The sequence below is a fragment of the Rhipicephalus microplus genome, chromosome X (genome assembly GCF_043290135.1).
Source record: "Rhipicephalus microplus isolate Deutch F79 chromosome X, USDA_Rmic, whole genome shotgun sequence".
Lineage (NCBI taxonomy): Eukaryota > Metazoa > Arthropoda > Arachnida > Ixodida > Ixodidae > Rhipicephalus > Rhipicephalus microplus.
This window is the reverse complement of record NC_134710.1, coordinates 286,537,199-286,559,307: the sequence shown is the minus strand read 5'-3', so window position 1 is coordinate 286,559,307 and position 22,109 is coordinate 286,537,199. Positions and strand designations below refer to the sequence as shown.

The 22,109-nt window shown below is 43.1% G+C and overlaps 1 protein-coding gene across 4 annotated transcripts in view; it reads right to left on the bottom strand.

The window, feature by feature from the left end:
* Positions 1-22,109, bottom strand: part of LOC119161447 (rap guanine nucleotide exchange factor 1) — a 146,588-nt gene that overhangs the window by 123,069 nt on the left and 1,410 nt on the right. For all 4 annotated transcript variants that reach the window (XM_037413915.2, XM_075879266.1, XM_037413916.2 and 1 more), the window contains exons 2-5: positions 14,636-14,838; positions 6,330-6,505; positions 4,143-4,287; positions 1,886-1,986 (exon numbers count right to left, since the gene is read on the bottom strand). In XM_037413915.2, the coding sequence (XP_037269812.2) occupies positions 1,886-1,986; positions 4,143-4,287; positions 6,330-6,505; positions 14,636-14,838 (625 nt within the window). The remainder of the gene's footprint in view (positions 1-1,885; positions 1,987-4,142; positions 4,288-6,329; positions 6,506-14,635; positions 14,839-22,109) is intronic.

Here is a 22,109-nt window from a genome sequence, read left to right as displayed (position 1 = left end):
GCTGACGGAGCCTTGCAGCCTACTGACCATACATGTGCAAAGCATTTCCCGGAAGATGCGTTCTCTGCCACATATCATGCAGAATACAAGAGAAACGTCTTGTTGCGCGCACCAAAAAAAACCTACGTTCACTTCGGGTGCCGTGTCTACCATTTTACCGGGCTGCCCAAAATACCTGAACGTGCAGCGGAAAAAAAAAAAAAAAAAAAAAAAAGCTTTTGGTCCCTGTCGCGTCTGACTTCTCGGAAGCAACGTGGGCCAAAAGGTTCAACTGCATCTGAAGTGCCTGAAATGACCGCTGAAACTATGCCAAATTTATTGCACGTGAAGAGAGCGACTCCACAGCATGGCTGTGATGAATCAACAGGCACGTATGCAAAAAGCAGTGTTTTGACTTCAGAAGCGACGGGCCTCCTCCACGGGAAAGAGAAGGATGCTTCTCAACACGACACTGATAGTGTGCACCTATGCGCTACCGACTCAGTTCCTTATCACGCGAGAAAAGTAATTCCTTGTTTTAAATTCAGATGAAAGTTTTTTTAGTTGTCTCCTCTATGCCTATTTGGACCAAAAAATTTAAATGTTGTAAAATAACCAGCAAACAGAAATCATTGTACATACTATTTCTGTGATGCAGCCATGTTTTTTTATTCATTATATTCACCTGATTGTAATTAGTTTGCCATGCTTGATGCCGTCAAGCTCGACTTTCTCCTTTTTTTATGTCTCTAGCACTTCATCATCATTGTCTTGCTACATTTCAAGCGCACTTCCAACCACGGTACTCACGATGTTAATTAAGGCGAATGCCTTAAATGCCTCATCAAACACGAAATGTGACTGTCAGTGTCTCGCTTTGGCAGCGTAAGAGACGAGCTGCACAAAATATACTTCTTTAGGTAGTGTCCTCGCTTACACTATCTGATAAGCACTTCATCAAGTTGAAGTCTGCGCGGCCTAATAAAATAACGCCAAGTATGGCTGATGGCCCTGTCCCGACAGTCCCGACATGGGTGTGGTATGGGTTAACCCAGAGTCGACCTTTGTGACCCAATGAAGTTCTTCCCACCATATCATGCTGCTTCCACTCGAATTCGAGTCATCTGCGTGACGCTAACAGCAAGACTACCAAGATTAGCGTGTCAATTTAAGTTCTTAATAGAACCCACGTATGTTTTGTGATACATTTTTTGAAAGTTTTCTGATAAAGTTTTTCGTTCATTTTGCTGAGCATCCAGAACAAGACAGCGATATCCGCACGCACGCACACACGCACACGAACTATCGCTTTCCTAATTGCTAGCATGCCTTTGCCCTTGGTCTGCTATCCTTATAGCAAACTCCTTAAGTTTTCTCTCACGGACAACACTGATTTTTTGTTCTGAACCAAAGATACTGACGCGGATGCCGTAGACACATGAATTTCAAAATGCGACCCCTTTCCAGGTCAACGTTTGCTGCTGTCAGAGCATTTATATTACAAAAACACCGTTAGCAAATAAACTGCAGACAAAATTAGAAAATCAATATCGTTACAGCAGGGTCATCGTGTATTAATTTATTGACATCCATGTACATGTGTATATTGAGCCTAATAAACAAGCGAGGAGGCTCCGCAGTAATAAACTTCTACATGTGGATTGGAGCCGCTCCCCAGTGAGCGCATTGTTCCACCTTTCATGAGCGCCATCCCTCTCATGAAACCAAAACAGCCCAGGCGGCGAACACAACCTGGACACAGCGCCGGGCTCAGTGTCATTACCTAACCTATTCTTACACTGTGGCTATGACTGAAAGTCCATTGACTTCCATGTAGTACTACTAAGTAATTTTCTTCCGATCATTATTATACCGTGTTGCTGTCCACTGATGAAATGAAACATACCTGTCTCCTTTGGAACTGTAGATGCCATTGGGAGTGGTGGTACCCATGTGCTTGCTTTTGTCTTTATTTTGGGACTGCTTTTGGCTGACTTCAATTAAGGCCTAGAAGAAAAAAAAATCAGCAATGTTTCACTTTATTAATGCAAGTTATATGTGAACCTATGGGTTCTTTTCCTTTTTTTGTCCATAGCACTTAAAATTTTAGGAATGCTTTGATCATGCGCAAGTGTTGTGGTACTTTGGCCAGGTAAGCTTTTCGGAGGTCTCCTGGGCCCATCAAACCCACGACTTTTGCTGCTCCTGTTCAGCTCATACCTGGCAACAGCTTTGGGGATGGTCTGCTTTTTACTGGCCTACCATTGCTTGCATTGCTGCTCCATTTTTTGCTTCGCACTCAGACGCTTGAATTACACATGAAACCAGTACATATAATAATAATAATAATAATAATAATAATAATAATAATAATAATAATAATAATAATAATAATAATATCTGGGGTTTCAGTACATCCCAACACCACAGTATGACTGAGAGGCACTGTAGTTAAGGGCTCTGCAAATTTTGGCCACCTGGTGTTCTTATACATGCATTGACATCGCACAGTATACAGGCCTCTACCATTTAACCTCCACTGAAATGCGACCACCGCAACTGGGATTGATCCAGTGATCTTCGGACCAGAACCAGCATATCTACAGAGCACACAAAGCCCACTGGAACATCTAGAGTAGGTTAGCACAGCGCACTTCTGCTGTGGCTGGCCTAAAAGGCAGACACAATGCACACACCTCCTCTTTGGCAACACTTTACCGTCTCTTTCCTCTACCACTTTCTTGCACTCATTTCATGCCTTCCTTAGGATGCACTCTTTGTCATTACCTTCAGGCACCCTTCTCCTTCAGCTCTCACTTCAGGGCCTCCAATATAATCCCACTGATTTGACGAATGGGGAATCTACATTTCTGCCAAAGGTGGTAAAAGCACCTGGCTTTATAAGCATGAACCATTTCCTTGTGGCTTCTGGCATAATGTTACCAATTTCACATGCATGACATCTACATTTGTGGTCAAGAACGTAAAAGCACCTGTCTCTTGTTCATCCCCCGGCAATAGGTATGAACCATTTTCCTTACTCTTTCTGACATAAACTTGCTGATTTCAATACAAAACATGCAGACTTGCATGTAAAAGCCATTAGCATGGTGGCTGCTCAGCAGATGTAGTGAATGATTTCAATAACAGGCTTAACAACACTTTCACTTATATTTTCTCAAGATAAGCTATAATTTCCATGTTTATCTATACTATAATTTCCTTCAGAATTATCATTCATGCTACGTGCAGTTTGGAACCCATGCACAGTGAAAGAAAAATTTGGCGACTTGCTTTTATATATCGTATGAGCACGTTGGGGTGCAGCAGAACAGATTAGCTTAAATAGTATTTATCAATTAGGAAGCCTATTTTATTTACTGGAAAGTGACCACATCTTAGATCAGGTGTGCGAAACATAAAAACTCGGTTATTCAAAAATAGTCAAGGCATGCGCGCAGACACACAAAAATAATCATGGTGAATAAGATTATAAGATTTAACAACAGGCCCAATATAAACATGACTGTGTGTCCGACTGCAAAGGAGGACATTTGTCATACCATCACATACAGCCATTCTGCTGATGAAGTTGGTGGCTTCATTTCTTATTTACAATTTAATTGCAGACATTGCCAGATCCAACTGTAACTGCTTCTTACTATAATCACTCTATTGATCTGTTGTATGTACATACCGTTTTACAAAGTGTTCAACATAGCATTGAAACATGACAGTACAGAAAATAACTGACATATAAGCCAATTTTAATAATCTTTTTTCTAGATACAGGGAGTATAAACAAGGACAGCTGGAAGTGACCATGGACCAGCACAAACTCGCATCAGTTTTTCCTATTTTAAGACATGTTTGTACTCAAATAAAAATTATTTACACAAATAATAATTCATTATAATTAATGTCAACGAGGCACTTTTGCTACACCAATGGAATCCACTCATATTCTTGGACGTTGTGTACTGTTCTGGTGTATCGGGCATTATTTTTAACATAAAGCTTGAACGCCTCATCAAAGGTCAGCTAATCACGTAGCTAAGTTTTGTACTCCTCATAGTACAAATTTCCTGAATAAAAAAACAATGGAGCATACAATGTTGATGCTAATTTAAGAAAGTCATAGTGAAAAAGAAACCAAGACTGACCTTAAGAGAATCTTGAAGAGATTGGACAACTTGGTTAACACCTTCCATGGTTGCCCGCTCTCTGTTCAGCATTACATCGTCTGCCCATTCAATGAACCTTGATAGGCTCTGGTAGACTTGATTGGTTGTAGAGATGAGCACCGAACTAAAACAAGCCAATGTCAAAACACACTGAAGAATGAACACTTTGACAGGTTCAGCAAAGTAATGCCAAAAGTAAGAGTTAGTGGAACTCCCTAATAATGCAACACACAGTCAGAAGGTTTTCTTCCAAAAACTTAACCTATAGTCACTTTGGTTAGACAATGAATAATCACTTGCCTTCAAGAAAGAAAACCAAAAGGAGCTCTAATTTAACTAGGCAGCTACTAAAGCCATCATTGGTAGAAAAAACTTTTTCTACAACCTTGCAGGTCAAGAATATATTAAATCAGTAAAAGCGAACTCCTACTAGGATTTTTTTGCTCCATGTTCATTACTTAGTCTTTTTAACATCTCCAATCCAGTAGGGGCCAAGTATGAGCTATGTATATACAGAAAATTTTCCAAGAAAACTATTTGACCTGCCTGGCCCTTCACTCATTTTGAATTGTGGTGAGGCAACAGGCTTGTTCATTTTATTTCCCCTAATTAGAACAACATTTAGCAAAACTTTGCTCTACATGCATTGGAGTAGCAACAAGCGAGAAAGTGTTACACCCATTGTGTGTATATATATCCCATGTACATGCACACACACACACACGGAGTGTAGATCACACTGTCCCTGACAGTAAGATCCAGAATCTTCACTACCACATTTTTTGCCTGCACAGGTTCTTCCCTCATTCTCAAACAAAACTTCTGAGAATAGATTACATTAGATCCTAGCCAGTTAGATCCAAGTTCTGTTAAATGCAGCATTGGGTGTTGTGATAAATTAAATTGTTCAGTGTACCAATTTATTAATTTATAATATTGCCACGTTCCATTTCTCAAGTTTTGTTATCACCCCAAAACACTACACAATTCTCAGCACAAAACGCGCGTGCAGTTTTCGAGAAGCTTCCGGACTTTAGTAGTTCATTTCGATAAGATCACGCCCACTTTGCGAACTGTACAGATTATTCTGGAGCCTATGCCACCGCCAGCGATAACCCTAAAACATTCTATGGCAAGAGTATAAATGCCGACGCACTTCGCCTCTTGTCAGTAGTTGATCGACGGCCGACGCTCCGTTCGCCGCTATCAGTCCAAGACTGCTCCTGTAATCGGACTTTCCGTTTACCGGGCACAGATTCGCCCACATAAACAGTTAAATTCCAACGCAAAGTCTCCTGTCTTCGGCCATCCGGTACACGAACGAAGCAGCACCTCCACCAGATGTCACGGAGTCGTGACGTGGCCAAAGATAGAAGACTTTGCGTTGGAATTTAACTGTTTATTTGGGCGAAATTGTGCCCGGTAAACGGAAAGTCCGATTACAGTAGCAGTCTTGGACTGATAGCGGCGAACGGAGCGTCGGCCGTCGATCAACTACTGACAAGGGGCGAAGTGCGTCGGCACTTATACTCTTGCCATCGAATGTTGTAGCGTTATCGCTGGCGGTGGCATAGGGTCCAGAATAATCTGTACAGTTCGCGCAGTGGGCATGATCTTATCGAAATGATCTACTGAAGTCCGGAAGCTTCTCGAAAACTGCACGCACGTTTTGTGCTGAGAATTGTGTAGTGTTTTGGGGCAATAACAAAACTTGAGAAATGGAACGTGGCAATATATACCCTAAGAGCCAATGACAGCATTATATGGGGGAGAGGATGTAGTAACAATGCTATGGGTTATGAATACAAAATAAAATATTTAAACATAACATGAAAATAAAAAGAGAACACATCCTTGTGAAGTGTAGGTTATTTGCGAAATTTGCAGAAGCCCTTGATTATGTGAAGTCATTAGCAGCGCTTGTATTTCCAAGACTGGTAGAAGGAAGTTGAAACTAAATTTTGGATTACAGACTAATTTCAAACATCTGGAAGCTTAATGTAGACCTATATCTAAGTACACTGGTTCTTTTGCACTTTGCCCACATCCTTGCTGCATACCACCTCTCGAAGACTGAACCTGCAATGTCAAGGTCAGCAAAGATAGAGAAAAGTTAAAGTTAACTGGCATGTAAAAAGAAACCTGGTTAAACACTGCAGGACTTACCTCTGGTCATTTATGAGGTCTTTCTTGAGAAGTGAGATAAGATGCAACACATATTCCAGCACAATGCTTGCGGAGCCAGGTAGGTGGCCCAAAGTGTTTTTCTCAACAGAGTCTTGAAAATACCGCAAGGCATTGGATATTTGCTTCATGTCATTGTTCACTTGTGAATCCCCCTGCTAAAGAAAAATATACCATGATGATGCCTAATGCTTGAGCCATTCTAAAGCTTACGCATGAAATTGAGTAGTAATACTCAACCTTTAAGGTGCCTGCAACTATAATGAGAATTTATATTAGAGGAGTTCATAATACAAAGAAGACATAACATACAAAGTATTCCAATAAATGTGTACAAAATTCTCAAAAATCAGGAAAATGAGATATTTGCTTGCTGCTTTCACAGTTGCTTTTTCTGTAGTGGCGGGTATCTTAAAATGATTAAAGACATAATTTGGAACAGTAATCAAGAAAGTTAATTAATATCTTAATTAGTGGAGTAGATGGCTAAGTGAAATGCGAGAATAGAAGTTCTTGGCGCAAAAAACCCACTGCAGCTTCAAGATATAGAAAAGTAATTATATTTGCATAATGAAATTCAACCGAATTCCATCATGAAACCAAAATCGAAGCAGCAATGAGCACAACAAGCAGACGACTAGAGTGACGTCTCTTTTCAAGACAACAATTACAGATGTGCAAGTTCTCCATTCTTCGTTGGGTAGCCAATAAAGACTATGGGGTAGGTATAAAACTTCATTAAGGATCCAACAAGGAATCAGTGGCCCGGGCTAGGCCTCCAGGAGCAGTAGTCCGCGGAGCATCGTGCAATGTCCTTGACGACAGCCCTGGCTTGCTGGACAGCCCATATTTGGTCCACTGCACGTGGGCCGAGAAGGGCGGCTCGCCACCGCTCAGCCAGTCATCTTGGGGTACACTCACTCTCGTCCGAGTAGTGGTGGCGAACACCGCACTCGCACTCCCAAAGCATATGCGTCATATGCATTCTTTCAAACAAGTTTCAGTTGTTAGACCAGCGCTTGTCCTGTTCTTTTTTTTGTGCGTTTTATCGATTTGTGTGCTACTCAATGATGAATAAGTTCCAACTTGCCCGTCTTTCAGTCCTGCTACAGTGTAGTTCTCCTGTGTTGGTTAACACATGTGTAGGATGTGTGCTATATTGTTGCGCATGCCTGGAAAGAAAACGAAGATGGGTGAACGTGCTGGCCGCCCCAAGCTGGAGCAAGAGGGAAGACGACGACGCTGCGATCATCAACCTGTTGGCCACTCTGGCGCTTTTCTTCGCGACCAAATAAATGGACCCTTCAGCCGTGTACATTCTCTTTGTGCGTAACAGATTGGTGGAGGTGCTGGGTAAGACAAACCCAGTGATGAGAGCTTCACTACCAGGACTTCGCCGCAGCCGCCGCCTTGCCAGACTCTCGCCTGCACCGATCGTAATGGCCCAAGATCAGCCATCTTCAACGCTTCAAGGCCAACTGCAATGGGTTCTGTGCCATGCTACCGAGTCCCACCAACCTTCGGAGGAAAATCGGGAGAAAATGTCGACGCGTGGCTCGTCCAGCACAAGCTAGTCAGCAAGTCCAACGGCTGGGATGCTGCCGCTCAGCTCACCAACGCGGTCTTTTGCTTTACGGATACTGCGCTCGTGTGGTACGAAAACTACGAAGACACACCGACGACGTGGGACGTTTTTGTTGCAGAACTGAAGCCGTGTTTCAGTGACTCGAGCGTCAAAAGGAAGCGGGCAGAGCAGACATTGTCTCAAGGCGCCCAGCCGCTATGCAAGACATGCACCACATATATAGAGGATGTGCTGAAGCTCTGCAAAGTGGTTGACGCTCAGATGTCAGAAGAAGACAAAGTGGGACATTTGCTGAAAGGCATAGCCGAGGATGTCTATAATTTTTTCATTGGAGAAGAGCACCTGAGCTCGGTGTCCGACGTCATTCAGCATTGCCAAACTTTCGAACAGCTCAAAATGCACAGGATTGCTCCTAAGTTCGACCGGCTCACAAATGTTACAATGGTTGCCAGCATTGACACGAGCTCCTGCCAAGATCTGTCTTTGACGATTCGACAGATTGCTCGCTAAGAACTTTTCCGCTATGGAGGGCGGACGCATTCAGCAGTCGATCACCATTCTGCCTACGACCAACATTCGGTATATGCGCCACGTGAGGCTGTGACTGCGCTACCGCCTTCTATGACCCCTTGGCAATCAATGGTTAGTGCAGCAGCTGTTGAGTACAGTGCACGCCCACAGCCAAGGAGAACACCATGCTTGCCAGCTCCTTGTTATGACCGGCGCCCTCAGCGTCCACCTTCTTCGCGACGCCCGGTCTATCCCTATGATATACGGGACGAACCAACCCACTACGCCAGGCAAGATGATGTTCAATTCATCGATGAACAGTGTTTCGACCTCTTACAGTTTGCTACTCCTGCAGTGTCCCAGGATATATTTCGCGATGTTGCAACCGTCGACGTGTAGCCCCACGGTATGGCCACTCACCACACTTTGCACGACGTTCTGAACGATTTTGCGACAACCCGCGAGCAACGTACTATGGCCCACCCCTACACTTCACACGATCGTCTGATCGACTGCACGACGACCCGAGGGCAACGCACCTGCTGCCTCGCGACGACTACTGGACCAGCAGCCTCCGGAATCACTCCCATACATCTGACAGGAGCTTGACGCCTCCATCGCCTCGTGTTCCCCCCGTTCACTCTCACCGCGACATCGCAACACGTCTCCTTTGCCACAGGAAAACTAGCAAGTGTGGCCGATGGAGGTGAGGTCCCCGGAGATGTGCTAACATCACAAATACTTCTCGTGTTGATGCTCAAGAACAAAGTGCGTGTTTTTGTTGACGATGTGCCTGTGATGGCTTTGGTGGACACGGGGGGCAATAATTTCTGTCATGAGTGCGTGTTTTAACGATACGTTGGGATGGAAGGTTTTATTTAGGTGGAATCAAGCAGTGAAGTTTTGCGGAGTGAGTGATGAGCCATTGCATGCTGTTGGTGTGTGTCGAGCTGAAATGTCTCTCGGAGGCCACGTTATCCAAACTGAGTTCGTGATTATTCCGCACGCGACACATGATGTTATTTTGGGTATGAACTTTTTGAGAGAGTGTGGTGCGACTGTCGAGTGCCGCACAGGGACGATATTCTCGAGTGATCACGTTCCGCCAGCACTCTTGGAAAACCCTGTGGATGGTGAGACGGCATTGTGTGTCTGTGGCGACATAATCATACCACCGTCATCAACCGTTCGTGTACTTGTTGGTTGCAGCGACAGCGATTCCGCAAACATTGATGCCAACGTAGAACCAGCGTACACCAACTGCATGAAAAAGAATGTGTTGATCCCTCACTGTGTGGTGTCGATCAGATGTGGATGCACTGGCTTATGGACTGTCAATTGCTGCACAGAGCCCGTGATGCTACCAGATGGTCTAAAGTTAGCCGTCGTCAGTGGACAACACGAGGCCTTATTGGTGACCAAGCTTAGAGATGCGCCGGAAGAGCATCGTAGTTTCAGCTCGGAAACGGCTCTTCTGTCAATGGTGAATAAGTCGCTAAGCACAAGTGAATGCCAAACATTGGTGAATGTACTTTCAAAGCACGTCTCTGCATTCGACTTTGTGCAGAAAGACAAAGCACCCTTAATCCCTGCTTCTCGGACATGTCACACCATCAACACTGGTTTGGCCAATCCGATTAGACAAAAGCCATACCACGTTTCACAATCTGAGCAGCGGATTATTAACGAAGAGGTGAACGAAATGCTTCAAAACGGAGTCATTCAAGAGTCGGCAAGTCCATGGGCAGCTCCTGTGATTGTCATTAAAAAGAAAGACGAAATCTGGAGATTTTGCATCGATTATCGCCAATTGGATACTATAACGAAAAAAGACGTGTACCCACTTCCACGTATTGATGATGCCATCTGGAGATTTTGTATCAATTATCGCCAATTGGATACTATAACGAAAAAAGACGTGTACCCACTTCCAGGTATTGATGATGCCATCGAATGTCTATATTCGGCCTCTTAATTTTCCTCTGTAGAGTTAAGATCGGGCTACTGGCAAATTCCCATGCATCCTGAATATAAAGAAAAGACAGCCTTTGTAACCCCCAACGCTCTTTTCGAATTCAACGTGATGCCATTTGGACTGTGCAACGCGCCGGCTACGTTCGAGCAATTTATAGACACTGTTCTTCATGGCTTGAAGTGGAGCATTTGCATATGCTATCTCGACGGCGTCGTCATCTTTGGCCGCACCTTCAGCGAACACAATTCACGTCTGGATACTGTATGACTTGCATAAGAAACGCTGGTTTTGTTCTTAACTCAAAGAAATGCCATTTCGAAGACAGACAAACCCTTGTTCTCGGACACCTCATCGATCAGGATGGCATCCGTCCAGATCCCCAGAAGACAGCAGTCGTTGAAGCATTCAGTGCGCCGCGCTCTGTTAAGGAGCTCCGTAGTTTTCTTGAACTTTGCTCCTATTTTCGCTGATTTATGCCTAAATTTGCCGATGTCGCGTATCCGCTGACATGTTTACTATGGAAGAATATTCCCTTCGAGTAGACTACGAAGTGGGACTCCTCTTTTCGTCAACTTAAGTTCCTCCTGGCACCGTGGCCTGTTCTTCAACACTTCAACCCATCAGCTCCAACAGAACTGCACACGGATGCCAGCGGCATAGGAATTGGTGCTGCTCTAGTTCAACGCTACAGTAACCGCGAGCACGTGATCGCATACGCAAGTCATTCCTTGAGTAGGCCTGAGCAGAATTACACTGTCACAGAACAAGAATGCCTCGCGGTAATATTTGCGATTCAGCGGTTTCGGTCTTACCTATATGAACGCCCATTTACAGTCATCACTCACCACCACTCATTGTGTTGGCTCGCCAACTTTCGGGACCCTTGCGGCCGTCGAGTGCGCCGGGCACTTCGGCTCCAAGAGTATAGCTTCACAGTCTCGATGACACGCCGGAAAGCGGTCGACGACACGCCGACACAGATTGCCTTTCGCGCATGCCACTGAGCACTACAGAATGTGACGCCGATGACCTCGACCACCTCGTAGCCTCTGTGTCACCAAGTTTCCCAACCTCAGTACTTTCAAAGATGAACAGTGAAAGAACACCAGACTATCATCACTCTGTAGAGCTCCTACAGCATGCCATTTCTGTGTACGCAACGGACTCATGTATAAGAACTTTTCCAGCACTGGCGCACGTTTCCTCCTGGTCATGCCGAAAAGCCTTCGGCCAGCGATTTTAAATGCTATGCACGACGATCCTACATCTGGACATTTAGGTTCTGCACTGACGCTCTACCGTGCTAAGGAACGCTTTTATAGGCTAAGAATGCGACAGTCCGTCGAGGTGTATGTGGCCAGCTGCACGCAGTGTCAACGTCACAAATGCCCATTTACTGCTTCGGCTGGTCTTCTACAGCCCCTGCCACCTCCAAACACACTTTTCCAACAAGTGGACATTGACCTCGTGGGCCCTTTTCCAAAGTCGGCTAAGGGCAATCGCCGATGGCGGCCATACCAATCGCAACTACCAGCGACTTCTCTGTGTTCCTGCTGCAGCACGTTATCCTCCGACACGGCCCACCTCACGTGATCATCAGTGATCGTGGACGACAATTCATGGCATATATAGTAAAATAGCTACTTCGATTGAGTGAGTCCCGCCTTCGCCACTCGTCGCCACACCATCCGCAAACAAATCAGTTCACGGAACGCACTAACTGAACAATTGTAAACATGCTCTCAATGTATGTGGCCTCCGACCACAAGAACTGGGATAACGGGCTACCATTTATAATGTACGCGTTCAACACCGCTAAACACGAGACAACAGGCTACAGCCCCTTTTTCTTGATGTACGCACAACTGCCGCGGCACACACTCGACACAGTTTTGCCATTCTCGATGCACGAGAACCTCTCTGTCGCCAAAATCCTCTGCCTTGCAGAAGAGGCGCGTCGTATTGCTCATTTACGCACTTTGGCATCACATGACAAATCGAAGGCACGCTACGACATCCGCCACCGGCCTGTAACTTATCATCTAGGCAACTAGTGAGGCTCCGGACTCTGGTACGACGACGGGGGTTATGCCAAAAGTTCCTGGCCACATATGACGGACCATTTGTTGTTTTCAACAAAATCACGGGTCACGTACACAATAGCTCGCCTCACGAGAAATGGTAGAAGAGCCGCTAAAACCCAAGCAGTCCATGTCGATGAACTCGAGTTGTACACAACAAGGTGGATCAATTACCTCGGCCGGCGGGCTTTGTCTGCGAGGGAAGGAATGTTGCGCGTACATGGAAATAAAACAAAGATGGGTGAACGTGCTGGCCGCCCCAAGCTGGAGCAAGAGGAAAGACGACGACGCTGCAATCATCAACCTGTTGACCGCTCCAGCGCTTCTCTTCGCGACCAAATAAACGGCCCCTTCAGCCGTGTACGTCCGCGTCCTCTTTGCGCGTAACAATATTATCAAGCACAACTTGCACACCCACTCAATGAAGTCGGTGGACGGTTGATATGACAACGCTCACTCATTCTGGATGTATGAGAAGAGTATGGCAGTTACGCTCTGGCAAATTTCAGTTTGTTTTGCCGCTGAATTGGGTTATATTTCATTACTTTGCAATTATTTCTAGAGGTCACCTTTCTAATATCGTAGTGCTGCAATGGGTTCTTCACATGACGGACTTCAATTCTACCATTCGACATAGCTGCCTAACTCCACTAACTAAATAGTTAATGCAACTTTCTGATTACCATCACTAATGATTTCTTTCACAATCTCAAGATTCCTGTGGCTATAGAAGAAGTAATTCTAGAGGTATCTAACCAATATCACTTTTTTCCCTTATTTTTTAAGATTTCGGACGCATTTCTTGAAACACCCGATATACTGACTTCACATTTCAGGAACTGGTTCCAGAAGGTCAACTGTGCACAGTTTTGTGTCACAATATGTCACAGGCTTTAATGAATGCGCTTAAAAACATGGTAATGCACAAGAAGCATATTGACACGATGTTACTAACTGTGGCATTTGCACATATTTATAATATTTATAACTTAGGTTCCACGAGATGTTCACTGAAATTAAACAATGTTAATCTTTTCTTAACAGGGAAGGAGGCTTACTAGAGTAGAGATGCTAGTGACAATCATATTACAAAAAAAATATGTATGTAAACATTTCAGGAGACAAGAGGCCACACAAAGCTAGAAAACACTGAGAAGCATATAAGTTATCATGAGTTATAAGTGCCTTGGAAGTTACAAAAGTAATATTAAATGCCTTGGTGTTATCACAAATTGCTTTTATACTTAATATTACAAATTACCATAACATAATAAATAATGTTACAATGTACCTGGCATCATGAATAACTGCTGTATTGTTTAACAAGCAAAATGACACACTAGGGCTGGTGGGTGACAATTAAGACAATACATGTGTATACTTGGTGCACTCATATGATGGCTATCAGCACTAGCTGAAGCTCACGCAAGACCGCTGCTTTAAAAACAGCCTCTAAAGCATTTTTACGTGCTTTTTATTTCTTAATAGCTGCTACAATTCCCTGAGAAATTTTTCTTGATAAATGACTTTTGACATGACAATATCAATGGTATCAAAAATCCAATGCAAATTTCTTATAATTTCACATAATCCAGTCACGTGATTTAAGTGTCAGTTCATCAAGATCAGATTCGATCTAATTGGAAGATTTACTTAACTAGATCGTATTGGGGATATTGTGATCGTAGAGCTGCATGAAACATTTGCTACAACAAATAAAAGGAAGCAAAGGTTGATTGGTTTATCATCAGCAGGCAAAGTGAGAAAGCTTTGTCATGTTACAAAACAGGAGCTGTATGACTAGGTCAAGAAGACAGGCATGGACCTCAGATGTGTTCAGATGTGTTTACTTTATGCAACAACAAAACTATACAAAAGTCTAAACAAGTGAATGAGCATTCGGCTGTTTCATAACGACATACATTCCAGAAACGCATTCAAAAAGCTTTACATCTGCCCTAAGCCAGGATTTATTAGAATTCTATGTACGGGAATCGCTATGTGACATGGCAAGCCTTTTCTGTGGCTCAATAATCCCACTGATACTGCACTTGTTGAAGTCTCCCAATCCTTTAGTGGCAGTACTACAATGTTGGTAGAACTAAACAAGCACAATGTCCTTTATATAAAAGCTTACCTTGCTTGGACTGCCAGCTGGACTTGCTAGGCCGGTAGTAGGTGCATCCAGCTCACTGTCCCGGGCCCTAGGCCTGGCCTTGTGTGGCTGTTGTGGAGAGGCAGCTCGACTGGGCGTCCGCATCTGGTGGATCTTTCCCAGGATGTCTTCCTTGAAAGAACGTGCTCGGCGTGCCAGCCGACTCCCTTTGGCACGGCCCACCTCTGCGCACAAGAGGCAGCCCACGGCATAAACCCGGAGCCTCCAAACCAAGACTACAAAGCTAGATAAATATTAACCACCAGAAAGACACCAAAGTATATGTAGCACAATGCTTCGGTAAATGTTCTTGTTAGAGTGCTATGATGGGCGAGGATGCAATATGCTGAGAAGTTTTTCACAATCATCCATACACAGTAGGTTTAGTGCAGTAACAAGAGCCCTTACAAAGCAGCAAATTAGTAATAAATTCATGAACAGCCTTGTAAAGATTTTGTCCCAACTCCCTTTTTTACTTTCTTTTTAACAATTAGGAGGCACAAGAGAGCATCTCAAGTTCCCTACTTCATTACATGTGACCTTCAGGCAATGTTTCTGGTGCACAACCATGAGAAAGTGCACAGTGTGCTTGCTGTACTGTCAACCCTCAGCTGTACTCGTCACATGAGTAGGTACCAATATACCCAATGAAGAGTCGCACTCATCTGGCCCGATTTTCTATTTTTTTTTGCCACTAAAGATGTATCACAGTCGTAAATTGCTTTGCTTGCAATTTAGAACCCTAAATGAGGGTAGTTGTCTGAAAACTGCTTTTTGTGCTTTTAGTTTATGTTTTAAAACTGGCAACAGTCATTTCATAATGCTGTATCACAAGAAGAATGCAGGTGGCAACATTGCTCCATAAAAGAGAGGTACTTTTAGGAACAGTACAGAAAGCAGTGTTAGTGACAACATAGAATTTTTGTCGACAGTGACTCGAATGTTGTCTATACCCTGGCTACTGCTTCAGATGCCACGAGATGATGACGTTGCAACATCATGCTTCGAAATATACAACACAAAGAGCGACCATTATTCATCAAAGCTTTTGTTACGACGAAGAAATTTCTGCGCAATTGTCACCGTGTTACTGTGAATCAACGTTTCTAGACTAAGTAAGTTGCAAAACTCCCCGCGTCAGACTACTCGGCACACGGCGCCGGGACAGCTTCCGGTTTGGTGGCGCTGGCGGCACAACAAGCTTCCGCTAGCAGACGAAATCGCGTAGTCGTCATGGCAAGACGTTGTGGCGGCCGTTCTGAAAGAGCTTACCAACAGCATATTATCGAAATTTGCTGTGCTGCCGCAGAAACTTAATACTGCGTAATATTTAGTGGTGTAAGGCAAATACAGTATAATTATGGTTTTCTGAACTGCCCACAATAAACAATGATTGATATATATAGCATAACATACGAGTATGTCGGTTAGTTGCTAGATGGTGTACGTTCACAATAGATTTTTAGACACGAAAAACCCAATTACAATGTCTGGCGTCCTCTTTTGCGGCTGTGTTTTCCAGGCTTGAAAATAAATTACAACAATATGGCGCAATCTTGTGGGTTTTGTCTGGTTATGTAGTCAGCTTTTTTTTATCATGTCAGTCACATTCTTTAGCAACTTAGATCGTCAAAAAGCTACGCGTGCGGCCATTTTCTTGAGCAAGTCTTCCCTCTGCTTCTTCTGGAGTTCCTCTAATGAAACCTGTTAACACAGCTGCAGCCAAAGCTTCGAGCAGAGACCGCACTTAGGGGTATCGGTGAGCACTTCGTAGTAATTACTCACGAGTCTGCCTGCTGGTGCATTGGGACAACATGCTCCGCCGTGGTGGTCTAGGGGCTAAGGTACTCGGCTGCTGACCCGCAGGTCGCAGGATCGAATCCCGTCTGCAGCGGCTGCATTTCCGATGGAGGTGGAAATGCTGTAGGCCCGTGTGCTCAGATTTGGGTGCACGTTGAAGAACCCCAGGTGGTCAAAATTTCCGGAGCTCTCCACTACGGCGTCTCTCATAATCATATGGTGGTTTTGGGACGTTAAACCCCACATATCAATCAATTGGGACAACATGAACACACCTGCAGCTTTTCTATGTCCTCCAGAAGTTCGGCCCATTGGGTGATAGTATCTGCATTACCAGGCGACTTGGCTAAGTGATGGTGATGGCTGCTAATGATGACTGTCATGTCTTCTGCGACGACAACGCATTTCTCCACAAATAGCGATCTTTTTTTTCTTTGAGCCCTAGAAACAACACAAGACGTCTTGTCTCGCCATTCTCAACAACTTTCCGCCAGCATGCAAAATAACGTTTTCTATGTCTTGAAGCGAAATGACGCCACTAGTTGACGGCATGTCGAGACTTATTTCACTGTATTCGAGCTCAGTGCTCGGAGATAGTCTATTCTTTTTCGCCGATGATATTCCGGAAAATACCCCACTCCTATCGGGCAGCTTTCGCTTCTTTGTCGCGGGCCCCGCGACAAAGGTAAGCGGGCAAATTCGGGAATATTCATGGAACGCATCCTTCAACGAGGTCCCACTTTTCTCTTGCGATTTGTACCTTCTTACCATATGACGTGAGTGAAAGTCTTCAGGATGTCCTTCTCATGAAAGTGCATATCACACACACGTGAGTAGCTGAGGCAGTTTCTTATCTGCACGAGGAATAGCGTGGTCCCATACCTCTCGCTGCTCAGGTACACGTGGGCACAAAAGAAATGTCATGTTGTCTCTTATTTCCTGTAGCTACTCTACAGCCGAGAACGCAATATCCGGGCGTGATGAAAACACGCAACACATACAAAGCAGAACAGGGTGCTCTGAAGCACAAAAATTTTAACGCAGAAAGAAGCCTCCACAGATATCGACGCACTGCAACATGCACAGCGATGGAGGTTACGGGAGCGACACGAGCGAGCTCGGTGTTCTGTGAGCGAGCATGCAGTGAGTGAAACTGGATGCGACAGCAGCGCCATATTTGTCGCTGGCAGTGGCGGCGCCACGCAACATTGCTCAGTTTTGCAACTTACCTAGTCTAGAAACGTTGCTGTGAATGGCATCAAATAAATGCTTGCAACTTCCAGTATGTTTCGACACGTTACCACGGCAGGTATTAAGGGAAAGCAACCCCCCTTAAAAGTGTTTCTTTTTCATTACTATGCTATTTTTAAACAGAGATAAATTATGTGATATTCTTTAAGAATCAGAATTACATGAAAAAAATTATGACTACTTGATAAAAATTGGAAATTTCAGTACATTTTTTGGCAGTCGATTTGGCGGCTAAAGGGGCCCTGCATCATTTCCTTTTTTTGCCGGCGTTTTGCGGCACTAGAGCACATGTAGCACTGCATACTGATATGAACACAAAAGAATTACTGAAATCTGTTCACTGTAACAAATTTACTAGCCTTTAAACAACAAAATTCAAGCAGATAACGAGAAAAAATGTTTTTTACATTTCACTCTGACAGCTATGTTCAAGGCTGGTTCCAATCGCCACCTCCTTTTACAGAGACCTACTGGACAACTCACCTCACCGTGGCCATAAAGCAGAGCTGCTACCATCACTTTGCAATACTTTTCAAATTTCCATATTTCAAAGCAAACACAATTCTAAACATAAAAAAGTATAAAAAAATGATTTTATAATTTTTAGTGCAAAATAGTGTGGCCTATCTGTGACCATATGAATATCACGTGCGACTTGTTGCATCAAGCAAATCGAAACGACCGGCGAATGTTGTCACTACAATGTGTGGAAACGTCACTTTCGATCACAAAGATATCTGTTGTGCATCGCTCTAGTCTGAAAATAATGTGGTTTCTCCGTCAAAATAAAAGTATACGAGCTTTGTTTTTCGCGTTGCCAAACAGGCAATGACATCAGTCCATTCCACAGCTCAAGAAGCGATGAAAACAAAACTTAATATGTGTCGTGCCCCTTTAAGCCTGCATCAACTTTAAATTACTGACAAAAAATTTTTATGTCATTGCTATATCATTATTGATAGCCACCTGCCAATAATAAGCCTTTTTCAGGAGACTAGCCTGCATATGCGCAGCGGTGGTGATGTCACGCACGCCATAATTTTTGGGGTCATCGGGTGGCACCATTTGCAAATTATCACGAAAAATATCTGGCCCCCGAGATTTTCTACCGACAACTTCGGAGGCCACTGACCCCCAATTTTGATTGTAACGATCTCTACTGGAGGCGCTGTTCAGAACTTGAAAAACGCCCATTAAACTAAAGGTTGTTAGTTATTGCAAGCAGAACAAATACTACATTTCAATAAAGCCACATTTCAATAAAGCCATACCGAATTATGTTCCATGAAGGATTTATGTCACCGAAGCATGTTATGGCAGTCTCGCAGCACCAGATCCCACTGACACATATAGACACAACGTGGCAATGCTGTACCAAGTGAGCCTATTCAGCAAGAAAATCACATAATAGGAAGAGCTAAGTTGGTAGCTTTCAGTAGCATAGCCATTGCATGGGCTTCAATTACCCTACTGAGTTGACCTGTGGGCTTTAAGTTGTTTGTGTGACTGAGTGATTGCCACCTCTCTTTTCACTGGTATGATTAGTCACCTTTCCCATGTTTAAAGCAGTATAAGGATTGGCACATGTACTTAATAGTTAGCATTAATTATTTGTGCAGCTATTCGGTATTCAGGCTTCATGCTGTAATTGTAGAATCGACAGCTACATGAAGGTTGGAAAAAAGTTTTCATTGCACTACCAATTCAAGAGCAAGGACAGATAGGTTAGATGGCCTCCATAAACCAATACCGAAGAAGCAGTAATGCCTGTCCTTCCGCAAGGGCAAACAAAAGTAACACCACAGAGCTGTGGCTACTGCTCGAAAAGCCCCACCTGCTCATGTAATTAAGCCCTTGCCCCGCCTTGGCAAAAAACAAGAAATATAACAGAAGTTTAAGAGTTGAAACATACTATATATGAAAATGAGCCTACATACTTGAAGGGAAGCTGAAGGGATTTTAGAATTCCATCAAACTTCGTGTTTAGGAAGGACCAACATTATTGTTGACAATGCCATAATTGTTTTCGCGGTTGTAGCAGCAGGAGCTTTAGAACAGGCGAAATAAAAGCTTGTCTTGCTCCGCCCCCGCGAGCGCGCTGAAAGTGTGGGTGTGGAAACATGTCATCTTCGTTTCCTTTGGTCCTGGGCAAGTGTTCTTTCTTATCTTTAACCATGGCCTCTGTGACTAACCCATGACGTGCCATTGCCAGAACTAATCGAAGAGGCCACACTTCAGCAGTGCTGCTGTTACAGATGACGCAGCATACCGAGAATGATGTCACTGTGTTCGCTCGGCGTCTCAAGAAAGCCCGGCGGCCAAAGCCACTGTTTTTTCACCAAAAAGTGCTATTGGCGTTTACTTTTGACAACTCTCGCATCGCTTTTTTCATTCAGAAGGGATCAAACTGTCCCTACACGCTCCTAAGTAATCTTTTTTTAGAAAAGTGCTTTAGCTTCCCTTTAAAAAGACCACACTTGTAACCAACTAGTAGTTACAAAGAACAGAAAACAAGTAAAGCCAGCACTTTATGTCACAGTGCATATGTTGTGATAACATAACGTGGCAGCTTAATTTAATGACCACAATTTTCACAAGTGTGAAAGCCATGGCGGAAATACAGCAACCTTTACTTTAAATTTCATGTGTACCTCACTGTGCGCATCCTTGACGAAACTGAAGCAATTCGAACTCGGGACTACAAGAAATAAAAAATAAAAATACTGGCTTAAGTAAAACTTATTTACACCATCTAGGTTTATAAAGATATCATTAATCAGTAGAGCATGCCCACATAAAAAAAAAGGCTTCGTGGCTAATGGGTATGCAAAATCATGTTAGGAGAAAATGGTATGTGGCATCCTGAGGGGAAACAATGTGAGTAAAAAATTACTATAATTTTGTTTGTATTTTGAACTTTCTACAACCAGGAAATTGTATCTTAATTCATATTGCTGTAATTTCTTTCATGCCAAGAAAAATGTCTAGCATAAAAAAACAGCTGGTTTTAAACAGACACTCCATTTTTTTTTGTCTTTGGGAAGTGTTTGATAAATAACCCTTACCAACATGTGAAATTTAACATTCCTCTCATACATTCATCATAATAACACCAAATAAGTTCATGCATCCATCAAAGCATGAACTTATTTTTCATTACACACTTTACTATTATTATACTCTGCATTCATTCATAGTCACATTACCTATGAAATCACTTTATGGGGAAACACATACAATGTTCACTTCTCATCGATTCAACATTGACAGAACATACCTATTCGCATCATCACTAATAGTTAATTCCAATCGAATGCTTGGGAACTTCTACAGGATAGCCCTAGTTTACCTATTTCTGGTTTGTTTAAATATCAGTCAATCTTCTCTTCTTCAATGTATTCATTGATGGTAGGTTGAGTACAAATAATAAGTGCACTAAATTTGCTCACAACTTGAATTTTCTACTTCCTCACTGCAACACTAGCTATGGCAAAATGCCATCATGATTTTCTTGGCTTAAAATTTGGAATGACCTTTTATTATCACTTACATAGCCAACTTCTTTTAACACATTTAGGCATGCATTAAAGTTTTTATTCTTTGAAAATAGTTTCTTTATGATAGCTTTATTTACATTGAATTGGTTCCCCTTCTGCTGTATAATGTTGCTTACTTGATGTTTTTTTTATAGTATAGAGGGCATGTATTACTTTTTGATGTTTTCTCCCTTAGAATCGTATCTTTTTTTTTCCCCTGTTCTTACTGTGCACCTTATCTTTCTGTATTTTTAACCAAGGGTCCTTTTCGCAGTCACTGACTTTGAGACCCTCGTCGGCATATTTTTGTACAGACTAGTACAAGTTCAATTGTATTAAATTAAATCTAAATTGAAAAACTGAAACATACACAATGGCTTACTTAGGTATAATTCCATTTCCAAGTCGAGTATGATAAGCTATCCTTTTTTTTTTTTGTCCTTCTTAACTTATATTTTTCGAAATATCAAGTGTACAAAGACAATATGCGACAGGAAAAATATGCGAAAGCACATATCTAAAGGCAGAAGAGTTACTGTGAAAGCGCCAACTGTGAGCAGTCACAAACACAGTCACCAGCACTGTCACAACAGCTGTGGCGCAGTGGAGAACACAAAAGTTGAAATGAAGAGTGCACAGTGGACCGTGAAAAAATTTCTATGGCAACAAAAATGCATTTTTTGTTCACAAAAATTACATCATTACATCTGAGGAAATAACAAGGAGTGAGCCAAGTGTTTTTAGCATTTTTATTTTGAACTCAATTTAATATTAGTTTTAAACATGACTCTAAAATGTCACACAAGTTGGTTGTTTTAATTATTTTTTATACAGATACACTAGTGATGAGATTCAGAAAATTGCATTTT